This window comes from Mustela nigripes, chromosome 15 (assembly GCF_022355385.1).
Source record: "Mustela nigripes isolate SB6536 chromosome 15, MUSNIG.SB6536, whole genome shotgun sequence".
NCBI classification, from domain to species: Eukaryota; Metazoa; Chordata; class Mammalia; order Carnivora; family Mustelidae; genus Mustela; species Mustela nigripes.
Window position 1 is genome coordinate 32029524 of NC_081571.1, and position 24966 is coordinate 32054489.

Sequence of the window (24966 nt, forward strand, 5' to 3'; positions counted from 1 at the left end):
CCTTAATAAATATCACAAAGAAATACGTGGTCATTAATGTTAGGAGGACTGGGGCTGAAGCTGGAGATAGGATTATAATGATCCTGAGGATGTGCAAATTTCTCTTTCTTCTGGGTCACCTCAGAAGTTTCACATGGGAAAACAGCCAAAGTGACTGCCCAGTGCAGACAGCAGGCTCACCTGACTACGCCGCCTGTGGCTTTATACTGCGTCAGCATGGGAGCAGGGGGTGCCGAATGAGCCCCCAACTGAGGGCTGCTGAGGACTGCCTCAGGCGCGCTTTTGTGGCTCTTTTCCTCCTGTTGTCCATTTGGAAGGAGAGTGCTTCAGAGATGACAAAGAACAGGAAAACAAAATTCACACAAAGGAAAAGAAAAGTCCCCTCGCTAAGGCACATCACACATAATCCTAAAAACAAGTAATACAATAAGCCTGCAAACCAGCTGCAGACTGCTGTTCACACAGAACAGTATCCTGGGAAGACAAACTGGAGAGAGGCTGACTACAGAGCAGATCCTGACGTAAAGGGGAAAGAGGTGGCCATCGGCTTGTGTGTCCTGCTGGGCGAGTGATGAAATCAAACAATGGCCCGATTACGAAATAGAAATTCTGAATATATGTTAATAATAGCAATAATGGCTCGATAGATCAATCTTTTCCTTCTTCCCGCAGACCAAATTATGCAGACACGTCACAATCATAACCAATTGAGGATCAAAAAAGCAGGCATCTGTTCACAACTTCTGAATGTCTGAAAGGCTAACCATCCAGATTTCTTTCCACAACGAAGTTTCCAAAGTAGTCAGAACAGGTAGAGGATCCCATGTAGAAATCAACCTGTTTTCGTCACCTTACAGGAGAAAAATAGAGTCAAAATTCTACAACTTACCCTTTCTACTTCGTGGCATTTTTTCAAGGCATCCCCGTACCTCCCCAAGCGCTGGTAAGCTGAAATGCATTCGGTCTGAAACCACATACACTGCATTTCATTTAGATTTTCCATGGCAGATGTTCCTTCCTGCAAGGGAAGCATTCACAAATATAGGAAGCAAACAATAAAAGAGATCCTATAAAAATCTCATTTTCTCTTTTACACCGATGGCTACAAGTATTATTATGACAATAAATAGCAATAAACAACTATTTCACGATACTTCCAAATTCTCCTGTTGATTCAAAATCACATGTCTTATTTACCCAGCTCTGTCTGAGTATTCAACACTCTACCTGGGAAAGGCACCAAACTGGTGAAGCTAAGTTTTGAACACCACAGGGCCACCTGGTGGCTCAGTTGGTAGGGTGTCTGACCCTTGATAGTGAAAGATTGTGAGCTCAAGCCCTGTGCTGGGCTCCACGCTGGGAGCGGGAAGCCTCCTTAATGAATGAATGAACCATTTAAGACAGTAATCCTATGAAGCACTGCCTATTTTCTTCTTTCTAAGCAAACACTGTTTAACCTCTCCCTGTTGGCTCAGGGTCACTATGATTGATGTACACCCATTATTGCTGAATTTGTTAGGAATAGTTCTAAGACTGTTTTCCAGGTTCCCAGTCTCCTCCCTTCATCTTTGGCCATTGGTTGATACTTTCTTCATGTCCATGTGTCTGTTTCCTGTTCCTTGCCAACTCCTCTCATTTGCAGCGGGCTGACAAAACCAAATAATGGTATTTGGAAAGAACAGTTGTTATCTTGGGTTCAATGAGAATTCTGAGCAGAGTGTTAAGACTTAAAGCACTGACTTTCAATGGAGGGACACTGAAGCTTTGTCACAATTTAGAGGAGTTATTTCAAATATATGACCCACCAGGGAAAATGGTAAAGGTATACGTACATAAATAACTTTAGCCTTCAGTTCTTTTTCACACTCATTTTGGGTGACTAGTTCAATTTTCAACATTCTCATTAAAAGTATAAAAACTGATTATCTCTGGACACCTGGGTGGCTCAGTGGGTTAAGCCTCAGGTCATGATCTCAGGGTCCTGGGATCGAGCCCCACATCAGGAACTCTGCTCAGCAGGGAGCATGTGTCCCCCTCACCCCTGCCTGCCTCTCTGCCTATCTGTGATCTCTGTCTGTCAAATAAATAAAATCTTTAAAAAAAAAAAAAAACTGGTTATTTCTCAGTGAATGGAATTATAGGTATATGCTATTTCTTCCTTATGGTTGTATTTATTTTTCATTTTTTGATAATTACATATTTTTGTAAGAAATCTACATTCTTTTTCATTTGAAAATCTTTACTAACTAAAACTGTCCAGCTTGTATCAACAACTCTATACAAAAATTCTGCAAGAAGGAAATGTGCCACTTCACTGACTTATTAGCATCAGCTAGAATCACTTATCATCACACAAAAAGTGACTTCCAAAGGTTAGCAGTCTTCCTCCCCTGGTTCAGTGGGCTACCACCATTATGGACATGCCTGGCCAAAGAACAAGAGTGGCCAAACAGAAGCAGCTCTCCATCCGACAGGAAAACTTGTCAAGTGTGGATGACCAGATGCAAGTCTGACAAGCCAGCTGGACCACAGATTTCGGGGACTCCTCTCCTCAACCAGCCAGCCCTTCCTGTTCTTCTACGTTCTGGGGTGCCTTTTCAGACACATCTTGGCTGACTGTGGCTTGGTATGCATATGCGCATGTTGGTTTTTAAAACCACTGGACTTGGGGTGCCTGGATGGCTCAGTTGGTTAAGTGACTGCCTTCGGCTCTAGTCATGAGACCGGAGTCCTGGGATCGAGACCCACATTGGGCTCCCTGCTCAGTAGGGAGTCTGGTCTCCCTCTGACCTTCCTCTTCTCGAGTTCTCTCTCTCAAATAAATAAGTAAAATCTTAAAAAATAATAATAATAATATCACTGGACTTACTCAACTTAAGAAGTTTTGTACAGGGGCGCTTGGGTGGCTCAGTCGTTAAGCATCTGCCTCAGCCTGGATCATGATTCCGGAGTCCTGGGATGAAGCCTGCTTCTCCCTCTGCCTGCTCCTCTGCCTACTGCTCTGCCTGCTTGTGCTCTCTCTCTCTCTCTGTCTAATAAATAAATAAAACCTAACTTCCTTAAAAAAAAAAAAAACAAAAAAAGGTTGTGTATACTCGTTTTACTGGCACTTTCCTTCTTACTCCCGCTCCGGCCTTTCAAGGGGTTGTCTCCTGTACAAACACTGCTGCCTTTACATCTATTCTTGTACCATCTTGCCATCTCCAGAACTGTGCTGCACTGCAAAGGGCATGGAAGAGTCTGAGCTCCAGCACTATGTACTACGTGACCCTTCAGAGTCTCGACGACTCTGTTGCCAAGTGCCAGACACATGGTTCAGTGCTACGTGAACATAAACATTATCATGATTTTCCTTATTTTATTTTTCCTTCTCCTTACCCGTTAGCCAGCGTTCTTGCTAATGCTTCCCCCCGCAACAATATACCTACCATTTTGCATCTGTTGATCCTGCAGCATGTGAATTTTGGAAACATTAGTCACTGCAGTTTCTGCTCCTATTACAATTCTAAAACATGTGTTTTAGTTTTAGTGTCAGAGACCCCCTAAGCTAGAATCCTGGCTCCAAAATGAATGACTAGCTGGGTGATCTCCAGCTGGCACAGTACCTGATCACTCTAAATATTTTCTTGACTATAACACGGGAGTAATGCTATCAGAGGACTGGTAGGATTAAGTGAGATTATGTATATAAAGTACTTAGCTCAGGGCTTAATAATTGTTAAAGGCACTTTCTATTTCCCCTTACAAATGGTACACAAATTATTTGCATTACTCTAAATATGAGAAAGTAGAATTCAGGAAGGTTCAGATGAAAATGCCATTTTTATGATGAGTGAGAGATAACAAATGGTCTCTAGGTGGTAGCCTTTCACGAAAATTTAAATGTGTGAGATAAACATACATACATACACACTCACATATATCACACATTTAAATTTTCATGAAAGCCTACTACCTGTACACCATTTATCTCTTACTAATATAACATACATTTCATATATATGATATATATTTGTGTATATATATATATCTGTATATATGACAGATTACTTACCAATACCTACTAACACCAGACTTAAATTTATGCTACTTAGATAGTACAAAACGAGATCTTACTACTTCCCTGATTACTAATGAAAGCCTCTTTTCTGGCCATTCCACTTTCCACTTCTGTGAACTAACTATTCACATCCTTTGCCCATGTTTCTCTTGTCTTGTCTTTTGCTTACGAGGTTTAGTGTGTGTGTGTATTTTTGTTTCTATGACATTCTTCTAAGTAGTTAAGTTTTCACAATAAAAGCTCAAGCTATTCTGTGACTTCTAAATTACAGGAGGTTATGATAAACACCCCGACACAACCAGAATCTGGTTAACATTTAAGGAAGGTGGTACGCTGGGGCTGCAGTAGGAATACCTTAGTATCACAGGGCACAGCGCTAACTTACTTTCATCTAAAATCACTTACTCACAAACACCAGCACTAAAGCCCTCCAATGTGTATGTCATGTGCACTCAGAGATAAAAATTTTTTATTCCCAAGTATTTTCCACAAAAGTTGGAAATTAAACTTGGGAACATGGTCTGCACATTATGCCTCAAAGTCATATTCAATGTGTTTAAGTAACTATTTCTTTGTGGAGTTCTTTATAATTCTTATTCCATCACATGGATTGGAAATACCTTCTCCAATTCTATGGTCTACCTTTTCACTTTGCTTATGGTTATTTTTGTTATAGGTAAACCTTAATTTTAATATGGTCAAATATATTCACTTTTTTTTTTAAAGATTAAAAAAAAATTTTTTTTTTATTTGACAGACAGAGATCACAAGTAGGCAGAGAGGCAGGCAGAGAGAGAGGAGGAAGCAGGCTCCCTGCTGAGCAGAGAACCCAATGCAGGACTCGATCCCAGGACCCTGGGATCATGACCTGAGCTGAAGGCAGAGGCTTTAACTCACTGACCCACCCAGGTGCCCCAAATATATTCACTTTACTCTTATACTTAAGGTCTTCAGTGCCTTAAGAAATGCTTCCTACCTCAAAGTCTAAAGCTAGATTACAAGATTTTCTTTAATCAAGTTGCAACTGATTTCTGTACAGCAGAAGAATGTCATTTTATGTCTGTCTATACAAATAACTAATTGTGTCAGCAATGTCTTTTCATCTCTGATTCTGAAAGCACCTTGGCTATATGCCAAGTTTCCAAATACGTGTGCATCTGTTTCTGACCTTACCTGTTCCATTAGTCTACATATATTTTTAACCATAAACTATTTTTATAACAAGATTGAAAGTCCACATGGTAAAATATATGTAAAGAGGGAAAGGAAAGGAATAGATGTTAAGCCCAACAATTTCAGAGAACTTAAATTCTAAATGCCAGAGACTATAGTCTCTGTTAGTCCTTTTTTCTCTCTTTTTTTAAAAGATTTATTTCTTTGACAGAGAGCACACGTGCAAGCACACACCCCATGGGGGGTAGGGGCAGAGAGAGAATTTCAAGCAGACTCTGCACTGAGTGGAGCCTGACATGGGGCTTGATCTTATGACCTGGAGATCATGATGTGAGGTAAAACCAAGAGTCAAATGCATAACCGACTGAGCCACCCAGGGCACCCCCATAAATATTAGTTCTACATAGAAAGAACTCTACAAGCAGATCCAAAATAACTGTAAAAGAGAAATTAAAAAGGAGCCACAAATTACTAACGAGACAAAAAAGTTATAAACTGAATACTACACATAAGCACTGAAGTCTGGCATATTGCTTATTTGTGTATAAAGGTACTGTGTTCCTATTACTGTCTTTCAACCATCTGCCACCAGAAGCACATGTGTATACACACTCCGCCACAGAAGAAACCGTACTTAGGACACGAGTTAGACGGGACTCATACAAATAGTAACAAAAAATGAATTCTTTTGAACTTAAGTGGCAAACTTCACAAATCATCAGAGAACTGGAGTTTCATTTTACTAATTCAGAAAAGTACACGCTCAGTATGGTATTTCCTACCCTTGTGAATTTGGAGCACATTTCCTCTGCTTCTTTAATCATATTTGCTCGAAGCATGTACTTTGCACATTTGGAGTTGATGAATCTATCGGCTGTGTCCAAAGATTGTGCTTCAGCCATCCACTTTGCAGCTTCTTTGAGATTACCCATGTGCTTTAAGAAACAAAAGTATTAAAGAAACCACAGTATTTATGATTAAAAAATTATAGGTGAATATAAAATAGTCAATAAAAACTAGAAATCTGGTACCATTTCTAACAAATTTATCTAGAACTCTTTGGTTAAATTATGATTCGCATTTACTAAGAGATGTATCAAGGAATTACCAAGGATTATATACTGTTTATACCACTATGTAACATAAAGTGCCCTAAGATTATTAGAGTGTTAGATATTTTTATATTTTATGTAGGAAAAACTCCAAGCGTTATTAAAGTGTCAAATTCATCAAAAAACACAACTAAGAGTTTACCTTGTAAATTTTTGCTTTCATATAGAATAATTCTATAAGAGTAGGAGTACTAGCAATTGCAGCATTGATATAATCCAAAGCCAAAGAATACTGCCCAAGTTTATCAAAGTGCTGTGCCAGGAAATACTGAACCCAGAGCAGTGTTGTTGGGGGTTCCTTCTCTCCATTCTCTGTAATCAAACAAATATAAAATTACTATAGAGAAGGCAAAGTAAAGCAAATCACATACTTTTTCCCTTAATGCATGATGAAATTAATAATTACTACAAAAGTAAGGGTAAAAACACAGAAAAATTACCAATTTCAAAAGAGAAAGGCAGGACTTTATGCCATAAAGTTCAAATAGTAGCAGCCAGGAGAGAAACAAGATGGTGGTTTCATAGGCTTCTAACACCTACCTCACCCCAAAGAAACCATCCTGGGGAAAGAGGTAAATCAGTCTAACTCTATGAATTTTCTGGCTGAGAATGTAAGGCAGCAGATCAGGAAAAGTCAGGGGAAACAGCTGGGTTAAGAGAAGTCCCTAACTACCCCACACAAACAAGACCTGCTAGGGCTTTGCATTTCCTAGGTCTCAACCCTACATCAGGGGAAGCCAAAGTTGAAGGTATAAGAGGCCCTCCTGACAAGGTGGAATGAACCCTACAATGTGACAAAAGCAGTGACAGTCAGCTGAGCTCTATCCTGTTCCCCATTCTGAACCTCGAGCTACAGAAGAGTAGATAAAGAAATACCAAGCTCTCCAAATGGATTTCAGCAGGGAAGTCATACAGGTCTGAAATTAGATAGAAAGAGGAGAGAGGAGAATTCACCCACACCACAGGAAAAAAAAGGTTTCCTAGACTAGCTAATCAAATGAAAGAACAATGTAAACACAAAAATTAGCATAAATTAAAACAAATAATAAATAAGGGAAAGAGACAAGCATTTATCTCGTTCCTTTTATATAACATTTCAGAGGAACCAGATATTTGATGAGGGCAAGTTTTTTTTTTTTTTTTAAAGATTTTATTTATTTATTTGACAGACAGAGATCACAGTAGACGCAGAGATAGGCAGAGATAAAGAGGAAGCAGGCTCCCTGCTGAGATGCGGGGCTCCATCCCATGACTGGGATCATGACCTGAGCCAAAGGCAGAGGTTTTAACCCACTGAGCCACCCAGGTGCCCCGAGGGCAAGTTCTTTGTAAGAAAAATTCTAGCTATTAAATGCAGGGGAAAAAATGATTCGAATGAAATAAGGGACTGAGGCAATGGTCCTCAGAGGCTGCCAAAATCACCAGGTAAGAGGAACTTTTTAACCAGCAGATCAGGCTGACCACGTCTAAACCCGGATCCATCATCACATCACAAAGAGAAAAGCAGAATGTCTTCTGGCTCCAGATGTGAGACAAAGCATCACATAAGTATCCACAAAAAACCTGGATTTAATCAAGCCTATAAATCTAACTACAGGTTTGCAGGAAATATGAAGAGCAAAATATATTAAATGATACCAGGAGAAAGCAATCAGCCAAATCCATAACATGAACATTCCAAAAGACAAATGACCTTTCAACAAATGGTGGGAATTTTTTTGTTTTTGTTTTTCTGTTTTTAATGGGAGGGGAGGTTACTGTTCAAGATTAAAAGACTATCAGAGACATAACCAAATGTAAAGTGTAGACTTTTTTCAGAGCCAAATAAGTCAATTACACAGAGACATTATTTGAGGTAACTGGGGAAACTTTTACGTGGACTGGGTGTTCAATATTACGATACAAGCATTAACTTGTGTGAGCTTGCACCCTGGCTGCATCTTCTGTGTAAGTGTTCTAAACCATTAGAGATGCGTGCTAAGGTACTGACAGGTAAACAGGATGTCTGCTTTAAAAATACTCCAGAAGGGGCGCCTGGATGGCTCAGTGGGTTAAAGCCTCTGCCTTTGGCTCAGGACATGATCTCAGGGTCCTGGGATCGAGCCCCGCATAGGGCTCTCTGCTCAGCGGGGAGCCTGCCTCCCTCTCTCTCTCTCTCTCTCTCTCTGTCTGCCTCTCTGCCTGCTTGTGATCTCAAATACCCCAGAAAAGTGACACAAGATAACTTCAGACAGGACTGGCAAGATGTTGGCCACTGAGGCTGGGTGATGGGGACACAAGGGTTCATTCTCCCATCTACTTCTGTGCTGTTATTTCATTATGAAGTTTGTTTTAATCTAACAAAAACAAAAGGGCAATAACATGTAAAAGACACAGGAAGAACTCAGACTAAAGTTAGCATCTGCAGGACGTGAAAGCATTCTAGAATGTTTTTTAAACTAAGATGCCTTAATTTACATATGTCCTGATAAAGAGAGAAACAAAAGACTAAATCATACAGAATTTAAAATAAAAAAAGAGTAGAAAGAACAGAGAAGCAGGAATTTGGGGAAAATAGGTTTCAATATAAACTAACTGTACGATCTTAGCAAGCCACTTACCTCTTAAGTCTGTTTACCCATGTTAAAACACAGTTAACTCCCATCTTACAAGATTATGGAAAATTTAAATTAAGTAAGACTGAAAGTGCTCTTCTAATTTCCTTCACAAATTCAAAAACTATTTAGTAAATAGGTATCATGTAGCACATACATAAAATACAGGCTAGTTTTACTCTAAGTTATTAAAAATGGATTGAAATGAGTAATCAAATTCCAATTCAATCTAATTTAAACTTACCATAAGGGCTAAAAAAGTCACACGTTTTAAGAGAGGTTTCATAATTCGTAACAAGCTCCTGGATTATAGAAATCTGTTAAAGAAACATAGTTTTAAAATTTAAAAATATTTTATTAATGGTATTCATATTTACTGTGGAGTACATTAGATTTGGAAACAATGTAGGGGTTATTTCAGGACTACATATAAACTAAACTACTAGGATGTCTGTTCCCCCTGCTTCCTCACTGTGTGAGGGGAAAGCAAGAAAAACACAGAAAATATACTGTTCTCTTTATTAATAGTAAAACAGAATCTCATTAATTTGTCATCTCAATAAGTTGGTTTGAGTTTTTAAAGGACAAATTATCAATAATTACTACAAAACCTTTTCTTTGGCTAATAGTTTATCTACCTTTTGCTTCTCACTGTTAGAGTGGGTAGTTGTAAACAATTATATATTTGGATTTTCTAAAGCTACCCATAACAAAAAAGACAAATGAAATGATCCAAATGACACAGTGATTCAATGGAATAGGTTAAGTAAACTCCAAACACTCCCTTTACTTTCAGTGATCATTCTGATAAACAGATTTGCATCTCAATGTCCCCCTCAAGTAGGACTGAAATACCTGTAAGCCTCACTGGAGTGCTCTGCCCTGAAAGTGGCAAACAAAATGTGACATGAGTTAGAAGCCCAAGAGGAAAAAACAGCTCATATATATAATTGGTTTTAAATGCCTATTGATGTTAACTGTTCAGAATGAGTTGGAAAAAATAACTACCTTATTTGTGATATTCAAAAGGGTAAAGGTTTAGGAATCCTGGTTAAGTGGCTGTCTTGGGTCCTGATATCAGAGTCTCTGGATTAAGTCCCGTGTCCAGCTCCCGCACTGAGCAGAAGTCTGCTTCTCCCTCTGACCCTCTGCCCTCTTGAGCTCTGTCTCATTCACTCTTTCTCTCTCAAATAAATAAAATCTTTTTTTGTTAAAACAAAGAAAGACAGGCGCCTGGGTGGATCATGGTCCCAGGATCCTGGGATCAAGCCCCATGTTGGACTCCTTCTTCAGCGGAGACCCTGCTTCTCCCCTGCCTGTTGCTTCCTCTGCTTGTGTTTGCTCTCTTCCTCACTCTCTTGCTTGCTCTGTGTCAAAAAATAAATAAAATCTTTTAAAAGAATAAACATTTAAAAAATTAAAAAATAAAGAGTAGGGGTGCCTGGGTGGCTCCGTCGTTAAACGTCTGCCTTTTGCTCAGGGCCCTGCTCAGTGGGAAGTCTGCTTCTCCCTTTCCCACTCCCCCTGCTTGTATTCCCTCTCTCTCTTTTCTCTCAAATAAATAAAAATCTTAAAAAAAAAAAAAGGGGTAAAGATTTAAAAGTGAAGGAAATCCATTAAAACTTAACAGTATCTGACCAACATGGTATTATTTTAATTGTGATAATTTTTAAAGTTTTCTAGTTTTAAAACATGGGATGCCACTAATACTACCAGACAGAAGAACATAGCAGACAGGAAAAACAATAAGAAGCCAGTAACCGTTACAAGTGCTTTACATGTATTAAAATAATAAGTATACTGATAGTCAACCCCCTACATGGCACTGTTTTAGGTACTTTACTTGTATTAACTCACTTATCCTCAAAAGAACCCTATGAGGTGTGCACTATTACTAACTTGATCTTACAGGTAAAAGGAAAATAAAAATAAGCTGAAAGTGTACCATGGTGAAGCATGGAGTTGTTTAACCCAAGCAACAAGGCTTCAGAAAGTATTTTCTAACTACTTGGTGTATCAATGAGTGGATGAGACATGGCACATTTAGTACTAATGGACAATTCTCCTGGATTCACAGGGATACATTAAGACTAGAGACTAAGAGCAGGATAGGAAACTTTCCCTGATCAGGCTTAGTGCACAAAACACCAAATGGTTCCCATTAAAACAGCCAGAACATGGAAAATGGAAAATGATCTCTGTTCTGCAAATAATATGACCTTACTTATAAAACCCCTAATAATCTCTGGAGTACCTGGGTGGCTCAGTCAGTTAAGTGTCCAACTTTTGGTCTCTGCTCAGGTAAAAACCTCAGGGTCCTGGGATCAAGGCACAGAGTCCTGAGTGTGGAACCTGCTTAAGAGTCTCTCTCTCTGCCCCTCCCCTACCTCAAAAAAACCCAACCAAACAAAAAGACCCTAAGAATTCCAAAAACAACAAAACTATTAAAACCAAAAAAATGAATTCAGCAAAGTAAAAGGATACAAAGTCAACACACAAAAACTAGTTGTATTTCTATATGGAACAATGAACAACCTAAAAAAAAAAAAACCTACAAAAATGATTCAATTCACAATAGCATCAAAAAGAATAAAATACTTAAGAATTCAACCAAGGAAGTGAAAGACTTGTATAATGAAAACTACAAACTATGACTGAAAGAAGTCACAAATAAGTGGAAATGCATCACATGTTCATGGACTGGAACATTTACTATTACTAAAATGTCAATTCTTCTCAACTATACTTCAGTAAAAACATTTTCTAATGTTGGGGCTGCCTGAGTGGCTCAGTGGGTGAAGCCTCTGCCTTCAGCTCAGGTCATGATCTCAGGGTCCTGGGATCGAGTCCCGCATCGGGCTCTCTGCTAGGCAGGGAGCCTGCTTCTTCCTCTCTCTCTCTACTCGTGATCTCTTTCTGTCAAATGAATAAAATCTTTAAAAAAAATTTTTTTTCCTAATGTTAATACTACTCAAAGAGATGTAAAGATTCAATGTGATCACTATCAAAATTCCAATAAGGCTTCTTGTGTGTATGTGTTTTGTTTTGTTTTTTTCAGAAACAGAAAAGCACATCCTTAAATTCACATGGACCCTCAAGGGTCCAAAACAGCGAGAATAATTTGTAAAAGAACAAAACTAAAGGACTCACACCCCAGATCTCAAAACCTACTACAGTAAAAGTTACAGTACAGTAATCAAAACAGTGTGATAATGGCATAAAGACTGACATAGAGATTACTGGGGTATAACAAAGAGCCCAGAAATAAACCCTCACATATATGGTCAGATGATTTTTGACATAGGTGCCACTCAATGGGGAATGGACAGTTTTTTCCCAGATGGTGCTGGAAAAACTGGATAACCATATGCAACAGAAGGAAGCTGGACTCTCACATAATACCACATATAAAAATTAACTCAAAATGGATCAAGAACCTAAAGGAAGGACCTAAAACAATAACACTCTTAGAGAAAACACAGGACAGAAGCTTGATGACATTGGATACAATGATTTCTTAAGAGACAATACCAAAGGCATGTTACAAAAGAAATAAAAGACAAATTGGACTTAATGAAAATTTAAAATTTTGTGCATCAAAAGGCATTATACAGAGTAAAAAAGAAAAGAAACCCACAGAATGGGAGAAAATATGTGCAAATTAGATAAGGGACTAATATCCAGAATATACAGAGAACTCCTAAAACCCAGGAACGAAGAAAGACACAGCAGACTTCAAAAATGAGCAACTGTACTTGAATAGAATTTCTCAAAAGAAGAGGTAAGAATGGCCAATCAGCATGTGAAAAGATACCCCCCCACCACTAATCATCATGAAAATGCAAACCAAAACTAAAAGGAGATACCACTTCACACGAAGGAAAATGGCTACTATTAAAAATCAGAAAACAATTTTGATGGGAACACAAAATGGTACAGCCTCTCTGAAAAACAGTATGGTTAGTTCCTCAAAAAACTATAAACAGAATCACCAAATGATCCAGCAATTCCACTTCTGGGTGTATACCCAAAAGAAGTGAAAGCAGGGTCTTGAAGAGATATTTGTACACTTGCATTCACAGCAACACCAGTCACAGCAGCCAGAATGTGAAAGCAACCTAAATGTCCGCCGATGGATGAAGGAATCAACAGTACGTGGTCTATACACACAATGCAGTATTATTCAGCCTTAAGAGGGAAGGCAATACTGTAATATGCCGCAACACAGACGAGCCTGGAGCACATTGTGCCACATGAAATAAGCCAGTGACAAAAAGACAAATACCAGGATTCCACCTGTATGAGGTATTCAGGATACTCAAAATCATAGCAACAGAAGTATAATGATGGCTTCCAGGGGCTAAGAGAAGGGGAAAATGGAAAGTTACTGTTTAGTGAGTATATAGTTTTAGTTCTAGAAGATGAAGAGAGTTCTGGGGATGGATGTTGGGGATGGCTGCATAATAATGTGAATGTATTCAATATCAATGAACTGTGCACTTGAAATAATAAGGTAGTTAGCTTTATGGTACCTGTATTTTACCACAATAAAAAAAAAAACAAACCTGTGGTTCTTAGAGTGTGCTCCGCAGACTATCAGCATCATTCACGTGAGCATTAGCATTACCTGGTAATTTGTTAGAGATACAAATTTTGGCACCAGACCCCAGATTTACAGAACCACATTCCGGGCCCAGCAATCTCTTTTTATCAAGGCTTCCTGTTAATTCTGATACACACTAAAGATTGAAAACTGATATAAATGTTACCCCCAAATCTCTACCAACTATTGTTGTAAGACAAAATTAAAAGTAACAGACATTTTTAACCCACCATGACGAATCCCACCCCATCAATGTCACTTAGAATATCTCTAACTTTTCAAAGTTTCCAGGCTGAGAATTCAGTATTCAAGTTGTTTAATTTACGGAGGCAAATTTTCTTTTTTTTCATGAACTTACAATGCCATCTACTGGTAGTCACAAAAACTGCAGCTAGAGCTGAGTTTATGTAAAGGTGTATCTGAATTTCTAGGGTAAAAATTACTTGTTTCAATAATTTAAAATATACAATAAAATATATACTGATGCTACACATAATTCTTCATAAAGGAATATAAAAACTGCTGAATAAAACAGATCTCCAGCTTCAGGACTCACAATAAAATCTGAGAAAAAGAAAAGAATCAAGATAATGGAAAGTCCACATGAAATCTAAGTAAAAAGTATGAAGAACACCAGCAATCCTACTTCAATAGGCATACTTGTTTAATCTAAAAAATTTGTATTTTAATCACTAACTTAGTAATTAAGTAGACAATTATTTTTACAAATTTATCTTTAGACTAAGAATTTTATCCAGATATAAGGATGCATTTCATTTCAAGTTTACTTATCCTTTATATCTCAATGATAAAGTAAATTGAACTCCTTTTCTACAAAACTTAATATGTAACGGATATTTTTCTTGAAAATGTTTTGTCACTGCCATTTAAAATCAAGAAATCCAATCCACTTGAGTTTGTTATCTAAGATCACAATTAAACCTTAAAGCCTCAAAACAGACATCTTAAATTACAAGGCCAAAATTTTTTATGAGTGGAAAAATTTCAAAGTTCAATCACCTTCTCTTGATTTAAATATCTGATCAGGATTGAAGCAGCTTTATTTTTGCTAGCAAATACTGTGACTACTATAATTTCCTAAAATATGGCCCTTGACCTGCCTTTTTTATGTGTGTGTTAAAAGAATTATTAACCCTTAAAAAAATAAATAAATAAAAACGACTTACTAACCTTAAAGACAAAGTTCTGTAATGCCATATCCAATACACAGTTTTGCACAATACAGATTTTTTTATATACACATACAAATCATGTCTCTAAAATAGTTACTGCAACACAAAAGCTAGAGAAGTTTTTTGGATTTTACCCAAATTAAAAAACTAAGCACAATAGCTTATCAACAAGAACCAAAACTGCTAGATTAATTTCCAATAAATGTGTGATTGGTAGTAACAATTTTGGTTTCTCTAGCCCCAGAGAGAAGTTGTCCAAGAACCACAACGTTAAAATTAAGTAATTTCCTACAGAGATGAGGTGTGAGGATGGGGTGGTAAAAGAAAGACCAGCTCATCAATAAGCACTTTACAAATTTTATCATTTAATTAAAATGCATATCAACCTTCAAGTATTGTCTTTTCTCAACTTTAAGATCCAGAAACAGATTCAGATAAGTGCTTGAGCCAAGAGTGATGGAGTGAGCATTCCAAACCAGGCCTGATTCCAAAACAATGCTCTCTTCCCTAAACCAGTATTTCCCAAAGTGTGGTGCACATGGTAGAATACAAGATGATTACAATTAATTCAACAACTGTAATTTAAGTTTTATTTTTACTTTCTGTGTGTTATAAAAATATATTAGCACAAACCCATGGTTTTATGAAAAACAAAAAAGCAATCAAATTTAATGAAAAATATGAAGTAAATAAGTAACACTATCAGTGTTACCTTGATTTGGCAAAAATCATGAGGGACATTAATTGCATGTCAGCAGACATTATACTAAACTGTGATGTCTTCCTAGGTAGGAAAAGCACTTGCTTTTATTTTCCTCTCCCCAAATTTAAAATTCTTTTTAAACAAACAAAAACTCATTCATGCACATAATTGTAATTACCATTAACTGCTGATCGGAATGTCTCAAAAATATTAGCTGGGGAGTTCTCGGATACTGTTACCACTTGCAAATAATGCCTTTTGGAATTTTTGAAGATAGGGATTGCTGGGATGCCTGGGGGCTCAGTCAGTTAAGGGTCTTCCTTCAGCTCTTGTCATTATCCTAGGGTCTTGGGACCAAGTCCTGCATCTGGCTCCCTGCTCAGCACGGAGCCTGTTTCTCCCTCTCTCTCTGCCCCTCCCCACTGCTTGTGCTCTCGCTCTCTCTCTCTCTCTCTGACAAATAAGTAAATAAAATCTTAAGTAAAAAAAAAAAAAAAAAAGATAGGGATTGTTGACTCCCTTTTTTTCCTTTTAGTGAGAAATCTGTCATTCTCACAAAGACACATATATTCTCAATGTAGCTCTTCCAATACTTAGAGCATCTAAGGAAAAACTCCTTCATATTGCCCTGATACAAATCAAACTTGCTTTCCTTGGTAATTATGCCCCAAATCACCTTCTAAAAATCTTCCACTTTTCCAAAAGTAAATATGAAATAAAGTGTTTTAATTTAGAATTTTAGAATTTTACTGAACCGTAACTGTAAAAGCCATTATTATACGGATGACAGAATTCAATTATTTTTATAATGCTATCCAGCTTCATTTTTTTCTAATTTCTCTTCCCAGCTGAAGTTAGATAGACAATATAGATGTTAACTCAATTTTACACCTGCCTGAGTTACTTAAGAATAAAGAACCACAGATACCTTACAGATAATGCATTCCAGGATTAAAATCCAGTATACCAACCAATTACAGATATTTCCCAGCCAATTCACTACCTCTCATAAAAATCTTCCAGTGAAGTTCATGAAGATTCTCTTTTTTCACCGAACAAGAGGCCCAGTTTTCTCTCTGTGCCCACTGTGTACAGTTTCCTTACTAAATGAGTAAGGATCTTGGGATATTTTCATAGTATGGGCGGATTTAAGATGAAAGACGGGTCTTCTGGGAAAGAGCCTACCTTCCCTTCCTGTGTATGGATATGCCTATAGCTTTGGTTGAGAACTCTGATGCCTCATCCCGGCAGAGTCTCATCAAGTCCTCACTTTCCAAGCTGTTTGAAGTGACTCAGATTCAGCGCTTCTAGGCACTGATGTCCAGCTTCAGTGGAATCAAACAGACTTATCATAACCTATACAAACGTTAATGATGGTTCACGATCTTCTCTCAAGAGTCTGACATAGTGAATGGCTAGATAAGAAAATGAGAAAAAACTTCCCATTATAGGTAAAAAGGAGGTCCAAAATTAATTTGAACTTCCTCGTCGTTATTTTGGTTCCTTTAGGACTCTAAAAACACACAGAATTAGCCAGACTATTTAGCCTTGACAGTTGAACTAAAATTAAATAATAACTGATTACATTAATTAACTTTTCTCTAAAAATAAAGATTTTTACTGTTAGAGAAAATCCATTTTTTTTTTCAGTCATTAAATCAGCTAGATAAAAGACAAACGTATAGAACACTAAGACATGTTAGGAAAAAGACAATGGAAAAAGGCAAGCAAAATAAACTTAAAACAAGCAGAAGTAAGGACATAAAAAAAATGAGAGTGAAAATTAACAAAGTAGAAAAGGGTCAACAAACCCAACTTGGCCCTCTGAAAAGATCAACAAAATTGGCAAATCTTTAGCAGACTGACCAAAAAAAAAAAAGAGAGATTCAAGTTATTAAAACTGAAAACGAAAGAGGGGACATTACTACCAACATAATAGAAATAAAATGATGATAAAAGAATAGGAGGAACAACTAACTGTATGCCAATACTGGATAACTGAGAGGAAAATGACAAATTTCTAGAAACATAAATTTCAGAAACCAAGTCAGGAAGAAGTAGAAAATATGACTAAACCAATAACAAGTAAAGAATTCTAAGAAGTAATCAAAAACTACCCAAAAAGGAGAGTCCAGGCCCAGATGACTTCACTGGTAAATTCTGCCAAATATTTAATAATACTACCAATTTTCACAAACTTTTCAAAAAGAAGAAGAAAAGAGAACACTTCCCAAATCATTATAAGGCCTTTATTTCCCTGATATCAAAAATAGACAAAAACCTCACAAGAAAACTACAGATCAGCACCCCTATGGAATAGGTTAAAAAAAAAAAAAAATCCTCAACAAAATACTAGCCAATTGAACCCAGCAATATATATAAAAAGAATTACAGACCAAGAGCAAGTGGGTTTTATCCCAGCAATGCAAGAGGCATCAAAAGAATCTTGAAAAAGAGCAAACTAGAAAGGTTCATACTTCAGTTCTTAATTTCAACTTATCCCAAAGCTATTGCAATCAAGATAGTGTGGTACTAACACAAGGACACACAAATAGATTAGTGGAATAAAATTGAGAGTCCAGGGATGAACACTCATTATAATCCATTTATTTTCAACAAAACCACCAAGACCTTTCAATGGAGAAAGAAGAATCTTTGCAACAAATGGTGCTGGGAAACTGAACAGTAATCTGCAAAAGTAGGACTGCCTCACACCATAAATAAAAATGAACTCAATGGACCAAAGATCTCAACGAATGAACTAAAAATGTAAAACTCCCAGTAAATATGTATAAATCTTCATGACCCTAGATTTGAAATGCTTTCTTAGTTATGACACAAAAGCACAAGCAACAAAAGGGAAAAAAGATAAACTGGACTTCATAAAAATTAAAAGTTTTATCATCAAAGGATATTTTCAAGAAAGTGAAAAGACAACCCACAGAATGATAGAAGATATTTCCAAATCATTTATCTGATAAGGGACAACTTAATAAAAAGACAACTAACCCAAAGGGTCTGAATGGACATGTCTCCAAAGATGATTTACCAATGGCCCACAAGCGCACAAAAAGCTATTCAACATTATTGGTCATCAGGGAAATGCTAACCAAACCACGAGAGCAACTTTACACTCACTAGGATGGCTATAATCAAATGCCAAGTAATAACAAGAGGATTATTGGTGAGGATATGTGGAAATCAGAATCCTTATATATTCTGATTGTGGGAATGTAAAATGGTACAGTTACTTTGGAAAACAATCTGGCAGTCTTTTTAAAGTGTAAACACAGAGTTATCATTTGAACTAGCAATTCCATTCCTGGGTATATATACCCAAGAGAAAAATGAAAATGTACACATAGGGGCACCTGGGTGGCTCAGTCAGTTAAGCACCTGACTTCAGCTGAGATCATGATCTCAGGGTTCTGGGATTGAGTCCCGTATTGGGCTCTGCTCAGCAGCGAATCTCCTTGTCCCTCTCCCTCTGCCCGCCGCAACCTCCTACTCAAGTGTGCTCTCTCTCTCTCTCAAATAAATAAAATCTTTTAAAAAAAAAAAAGTACACATAAAAATTAGCACACAAATATAAATATGCACAGCAGCATTAGTCATAATAACTAAAAGGGAGAAACAACAAAAGTGCCCATCAACTGCTACAGTGTGGTATAACCATACAATGGGATAGTGCTTGGTGACAAAAGAGAATGAAGTAATCATTCACACTACCACATGGATGAAAATATCATGCTAAGTAAAAAAAAACTAGAGAATGAAATGTCACATATTTTATTATTTCATTACAACAAAAATATTGGGGAGGGGGAACTACTGGTATCTAGTCGGTAGAGGCCAAGGACACTGTCTATTGTCCTATAATGCTAGGGACAGTCCCTATAACAAATTATCTAACCCAACAGGTCAATATGGAATTCTTTGCTGTGGGGAGCTGTCCTGAGTATGTAGAATGTTTAGCATCATCCCTGGCCTCTACCGTTTGGTATCAGTAGCATGCTCCCACAGTGGTGATAATCAAAAATGTCTCAAGATGTTGCAAAATGTCAAAATCCCCTCCCTTGCTGCAACTTGAGAAATAGTGTCCTAGAGGAAGAGGACCTTCCAAACTGTTTCTAAAACAACAGATGAACTTCCATAATACAAAGATCAACAAACCTAGATATATTACATTTTTAACCATTTTATGTTAAAAAACAAACAAACTATATCCATGGAAAAGCAAACACAAGGGAATACATTCAGGAGTATCTAATGCTGGTGAGGGAACAGTGAACCTTTCACATACATACACTGCTAGTATTGATACAAACTGGTGTCTACAACCTCATAGAAACCAAAGTACCTGTGATTACTGAGAATCACAAAATGTATATACCTTTTACCCGTTAATTTATCCTAAGAATTTGTAAGACGTGAATAATCCCGAGTAAAGGTATGTGATCAAAGATATTTATAATGTTTTTTTAAACAGTGACAGTTTGGAAAACCAAAGTTCAATGGAGGTATGACCGATAAAAGAGCAGGCAGTCATCAAAAAGGAAGGTAAGGAAGACTATAAAATAACACATAAAATACTTAAGAACATGCAAGGGAAGAAAGGGAAAAACAAAACTTTATGGCTAAAATTATTACAGTTACATACAGACACCACAAATAAATTCATAGGGGAAAAAAACCTTGACAGGAATTGTCCAAAAAATGCTCTCCATGCTTCTAAATTGCATATTCACAATTTAAAATGCTGCAGACATTTTTAAAATACTTTTTTACAGTTGTACTATATCCTGGTCTAACTTCAAAATATTATTTTATTTTCATTTTCCCTAATATGAATCATTCTTTAAGACTCAGAAGTTTATTAAACTATAACTGTTCATCAGCCTTAACCTCTTCTAAATACTTCCTTCAGAGTTAAAATGCAGTGTTTAGGGGCGCCTGGGTGGCTCAGTGGGTTAAAGCCTCTGCCTTCAGCTCAGGTCATGATCCCAGAGTCCTGGGATTGAGCCCTGCATCGGGCTCTGCTCAGCGGGGAGCCTGCTTCTCCCTCTCTCTCTCTCTGCCTGCCTCTCTGCCTACTTGTGATCTCTGCCTGTCAAATAAATAAATAAAATCTTAAAAAAAAAAAAAATGCAGTGTTTAGCTACAAGACTTATTACTGGTTAGAAGTCAATTTTAAAACACCCTTATTAGGAGAAGTCACAAATATATGTGGCCGTAATTATCTGAAAAGTACTCCCCATGCCTGTACGTTTTTTTCTTACAATACTAAGTTCTGATAACCTGAACTCAATTTTCTGTGGTTTAATTCAGTTCTCAAAAGCACTTGATAAACATTCCTATTCCATGCTTAAAGATAACACTAAAGAGATGTCAAAGGTTCCTATATAAATTAATATATTCTCAGTTCCTTCTTTAAAAATGTAATTTGCATGCTGTATAAAATACCAACAAATGTTTTACATCTTTAGGATGGTCAATTGGGGTCAATACGGTGGCTGGGGGGCTATTTTAAAAAAAGAAAAGTCTGGGGCACCTGGGTGGTTCAGTCATTAAAGCATCTGCCTTGGGGTCGTGATCCTGGGGTCCTGGGATTGAGCCCCACATCTGGCTCCCTGCTCAGTGAGGAGTTTGCTCCTCCCTCTCCTACTCTCGCTCCCGCTCCCACTCCCCCTGCTTCTGTGCTCTCTGTCAAACAGATAAACAAAATCTTTCAAAAAAAAAAAAAAAAAGAAGAGGAAGAAGAAAAACCTGTGCCCCTTGTGAAAACTGAGAGAGCCCATGAAGGCTCACTGGCTTATGAGGAGCAAATCCTTTAAAGACCACTGTATTCAGCAGATGCCACAAGATATTATTACAAAAGCAGTACCAGTGTCTCAGGCTTGTCGAAAGTTTGCTCCTCACATGACACCACTTCATTTTTACCAAAGACAAACACTGGTACCTTCAGTTCCCCAGAAAAAGGCAGAAAGTGAAAGCAGTGCTCAGCATTTGTTTTGCAGTAAGCCCTTACAGAGGCATCTCTCACTCTGAGCATTGAGGGACACCACCAAGCTCAGTCCCCCAGGAAGGACATTCAGCATCAAGTCACCCTAGATGTGAACTTTGTCCGTGAGAATCTGTGCTTTGTCTCAATTTGGTTTGTGTATCTGTCAGTAAGATGTGTCCTAAGGCATCAGAAAAGCCAAGAGAGGTAATTTTGGGGCCTGGGGATTTCAAAAAATTTTCAAATATAAATTAGTGTTCAAGAGATTTTCCATATAAATTAATGCTAACTGCTCTTAAACTTTATACCACTTTAGCAAGAGAAATTTCACAGGAAGGCTCTACTTTCAGGTTGCGGGAACCTGTATTTGAACTCACACATGTAAGTTCTTTATTATTTTGACGTCTCGTCTCACCTTTTTTCTCTCACCACTGCCCAAAAGAGTAAGGCAGGAATTTTGGCAAACGTTATTTTAAATAACCTACAGAAATTATTGGTAGGCACTGTTCCATGTTTTCCCATGAATCAAACACTATTTATCAAAAAGTGACAGCAGCACCACTAAAATCAAATAAAGGATACTACAGACATTAAGGAACCATTAACTTTTTAAAAAATGTAAATGACACCTTTTACTTATGGAGCATTAGATATTACCAGTTGTTCCATTTTATTTATGAAAACTGCTTCCCCAGAAAAGAAAGTATCTTCGGTTATACTACCTATCATTGACCTTGTTTTCCATATATTAGATTCACAACTACTGCTAGTTTACAAATTATGGGTCAAAACTAAACTCATAAGTGATAGATTTCACTATAAATATTTTACCACGTCTAATAAAATCTTTTCTTTATCCTCTAGTAACTTTCAGGAATTCTGACTACAGAAAAGAACACAAGACTTTACACCTTAAGAAAGAAAAAGCAATGTCCAGAAACAGAAATATAACTTGTTTTCTATTCATTTTTAATTTTCCAAATACCTAATTGAAGACCAAGTGCCTGTTTTCTAATTTTAAAGGTAGACAAATACTATTCTTTCAATTCAAGAAAGAGCCAAAACTATTCTTTCTTATTAAAATGTTGCCTACTAGTTAAAAGTAATAATACTCTGTAGACCAAATGGGATTTTACTGCTGCACTAACTTGACTGTTCATGCTCTAATGTTAAAAGCATGCATAATGCATAACAAACTTTTAAAAAATCTATAAACTATGAAATAATAAACATGAAATACTTATATACAGACTTCTGGTGTCAATATCAAATTTAAAATTCTACGAGAAAAGTACACCCATTCAAAACAACCTTTATAATCTTAGTGCTTTTATAAAGCCTTTATTCTGTAAGTTTCACAGGCTGACGGTACCTTTGATAGTATCTATCCTACATACATAAAATTTCAGTTCATCTGTTATTAAACTAAGGTGAATACTAGAATAAAGAAAATTATTAAATCATAGCATATTATTTACATGGAAATCTTTCTATAATAAGTTAGTAAAAAGATTATAGCAAAACTGAATAAAGACCAAATTTTACCTTTTCTGTATTGTAATATAAAGATTTCAAAGTAGTAAACAAGGGTGGACAGCCTTTACTGAAGTTAACCCTCAGGAACTTATCCATTAGTTCTCTAAATTTTTCACCTAGAAACAAAAGTGTACTTTGTTATACTTCAATTGACGCAAACAGTTCTCAAAATGATTTTACAAATTAAAATATAGCTCCCTCAAAAACAATGACCCCCATCCTATTTTTAAACCCAAAAGTCTGTCAGCATTGTTGCTTGACTCTTAACCACCAAAAAAGGATAACACTAAGTTATCTTAGTTGGCAACTATACTTTTCCCTAGATCCTGTTTGAAATATCTTCAAAGAACACTTCAAAAGGTAAGTAAAGAAAATCATTATGGAGCTTTAAGTAGAGTGAAAAAAGTTTCTTACTAACCATCCTGAATACGGTTCCTATAGCAAGTCTCTTTCCTAATCTGACTAACCAGCAGACTCGGTCCTCATCTGCAGATATCTCAGAAAGTACTCTGCAGACTATAAAAAGATCCTACTGTAACCAGCCATATTCAATTAGCAGCCAAACTATCTTTTTAAACACTAAAGCAGAATTTGAGTATGTTTTCCAAATGAACAAGTGCTTTACTTCAACATTCATTCCACAATCATATTTCAAGGACCCACCATGTGCCAGGCACTATTCTAGGTATTAGGGATATAGCTGTGATTAAAACAATTAAAAAAAAAAAAATTCTGCTCTCATGGAACTTAACATTCGAGTGGGCAAGATGGATAATAAGCAAAATAAACTTTTGTTAGACATTAGACTGAGCCCCAGAGCATTTTATCATTAGAATTAAATACCCTATTTGCAACATCAAGTAAATAATTCTATTATAGTTAGACCCTAAAAAAAAAAAACTCATCATCACTTTTTAGAAGCAGAAAAAATTAGAAAAATTTTCATTTTAAATACAACACAAGGGGTGCCTGGGTGGCTCAATGGGTTAAGTCTCTGCCTTCAGCTCAGGTCAAGATCTCATGGTCGTGGGATTGAGCCCCATACTGGGCTCTCTGCTCAGCAGGGAGCCTGCTTCCCCCTCTCTCTCTGCCTGCCTCTCTGCCTATTTGTGATCTCTCTCTCTGTCAAATAAATAAATAAAATCTTTAAAAAAAATACAACACAAAGTCTTTAACTCACTTAAAGCTTTAACTTTTTTTTTTAAAAAGATTTTATTTATTTATTTGACAGAGGGAGATCACAAGTAGACAGAGAGGCAGGCAGACAGAGAGAAAGGGAAGCAGGCCCTCTGCCGAGCAGAGAGCCCGATGCGGGACTCGATCCCAGGACCCCAAGATCATGACCTGAGCCAAAGGCAGCGGCTTAACCCACTGAGCCACCCAGGCGCCCAAAGCTTTAACTTTTTTGACTGGAACAGTTAATATACAGGGACATGGATTTGCTCACTCATTTAAAAAAAAAAGAAAAAAAGATATACATGTCATAAATGGCTTAACCTTAAGTAAAACTACTGAAACTACCTCTATGGTTTCATTATGAATCAACACTCGACCAAAAAAATGTCAACAACCCAAAGTGTTTATTTGTTATGACTGACTATATTGAACAAAATATGCATACTCAATATAATTATATGTCACAAAAATTTGAAAGAGATATTTAAATTTTATTGAGGAAAAGGAACATTTATCAAATATAAAAACATGTTTGACATTTGTTAACTCAAGTCACTATACAGACTGTTTTCATTTTCAGATCATCTCTAATCTTTTTTATTAGATCATATACAAAGTATAAGTGTTTTGAAAATCAGATTACCAAAACAACACAAAATTTCACTCTGGGTTAAAGACACATCATTACTTCTTTAAAACTCAAAAGTAGTTTCGGAGATCAAGTCTTTCCAGCACTTTCTTTGATATAAGGTAAAAGTTAACAATATTGTGGTGGACAGTAAGATGCAGGTACTTAGAGAAATGTGCATTCTTCC

At 36.9% G+C, this 24966-nt stretch overlaps 1 protein-coding gene across 5 annotated transcripts in view; it reads right to left on the reverse strand.

The window, feature by feature from the left end:
• Positions 1–24966, reverse strand: part of NAA16 (N-alpha-acetyltransferase 16, NatA auxiliary subunit) — a 63337-nt gene that overhangs the window by 14022 nt on the left and 24349 nt on the right. For all 5 annotated transcript variants that reach the window (XM_059377480.1, XM_059377479.1, XM_059377477.1 and 2 more), the window contains 5 exons: positions 22985–23091; positions 9184–9256; positions 6488–6657; positions 6016–6168; positions 890–1018 (listed from right to left, as the gene is read on the reverse strand). In XM_059377480.1, coding sequence (XP_059233463.1) covers positions 890–1018; positions 6016–6168; positions 6488–6657; positions 9184–9256; positions 22985–23091 — 632 coding nt within the window. The remainder of the gene's footprint in view (positions 1–889; positions 1019–6015; positions 6169–6487; positions 6658–9183; positions 9257–22984; positions 23092–24966) is intronic.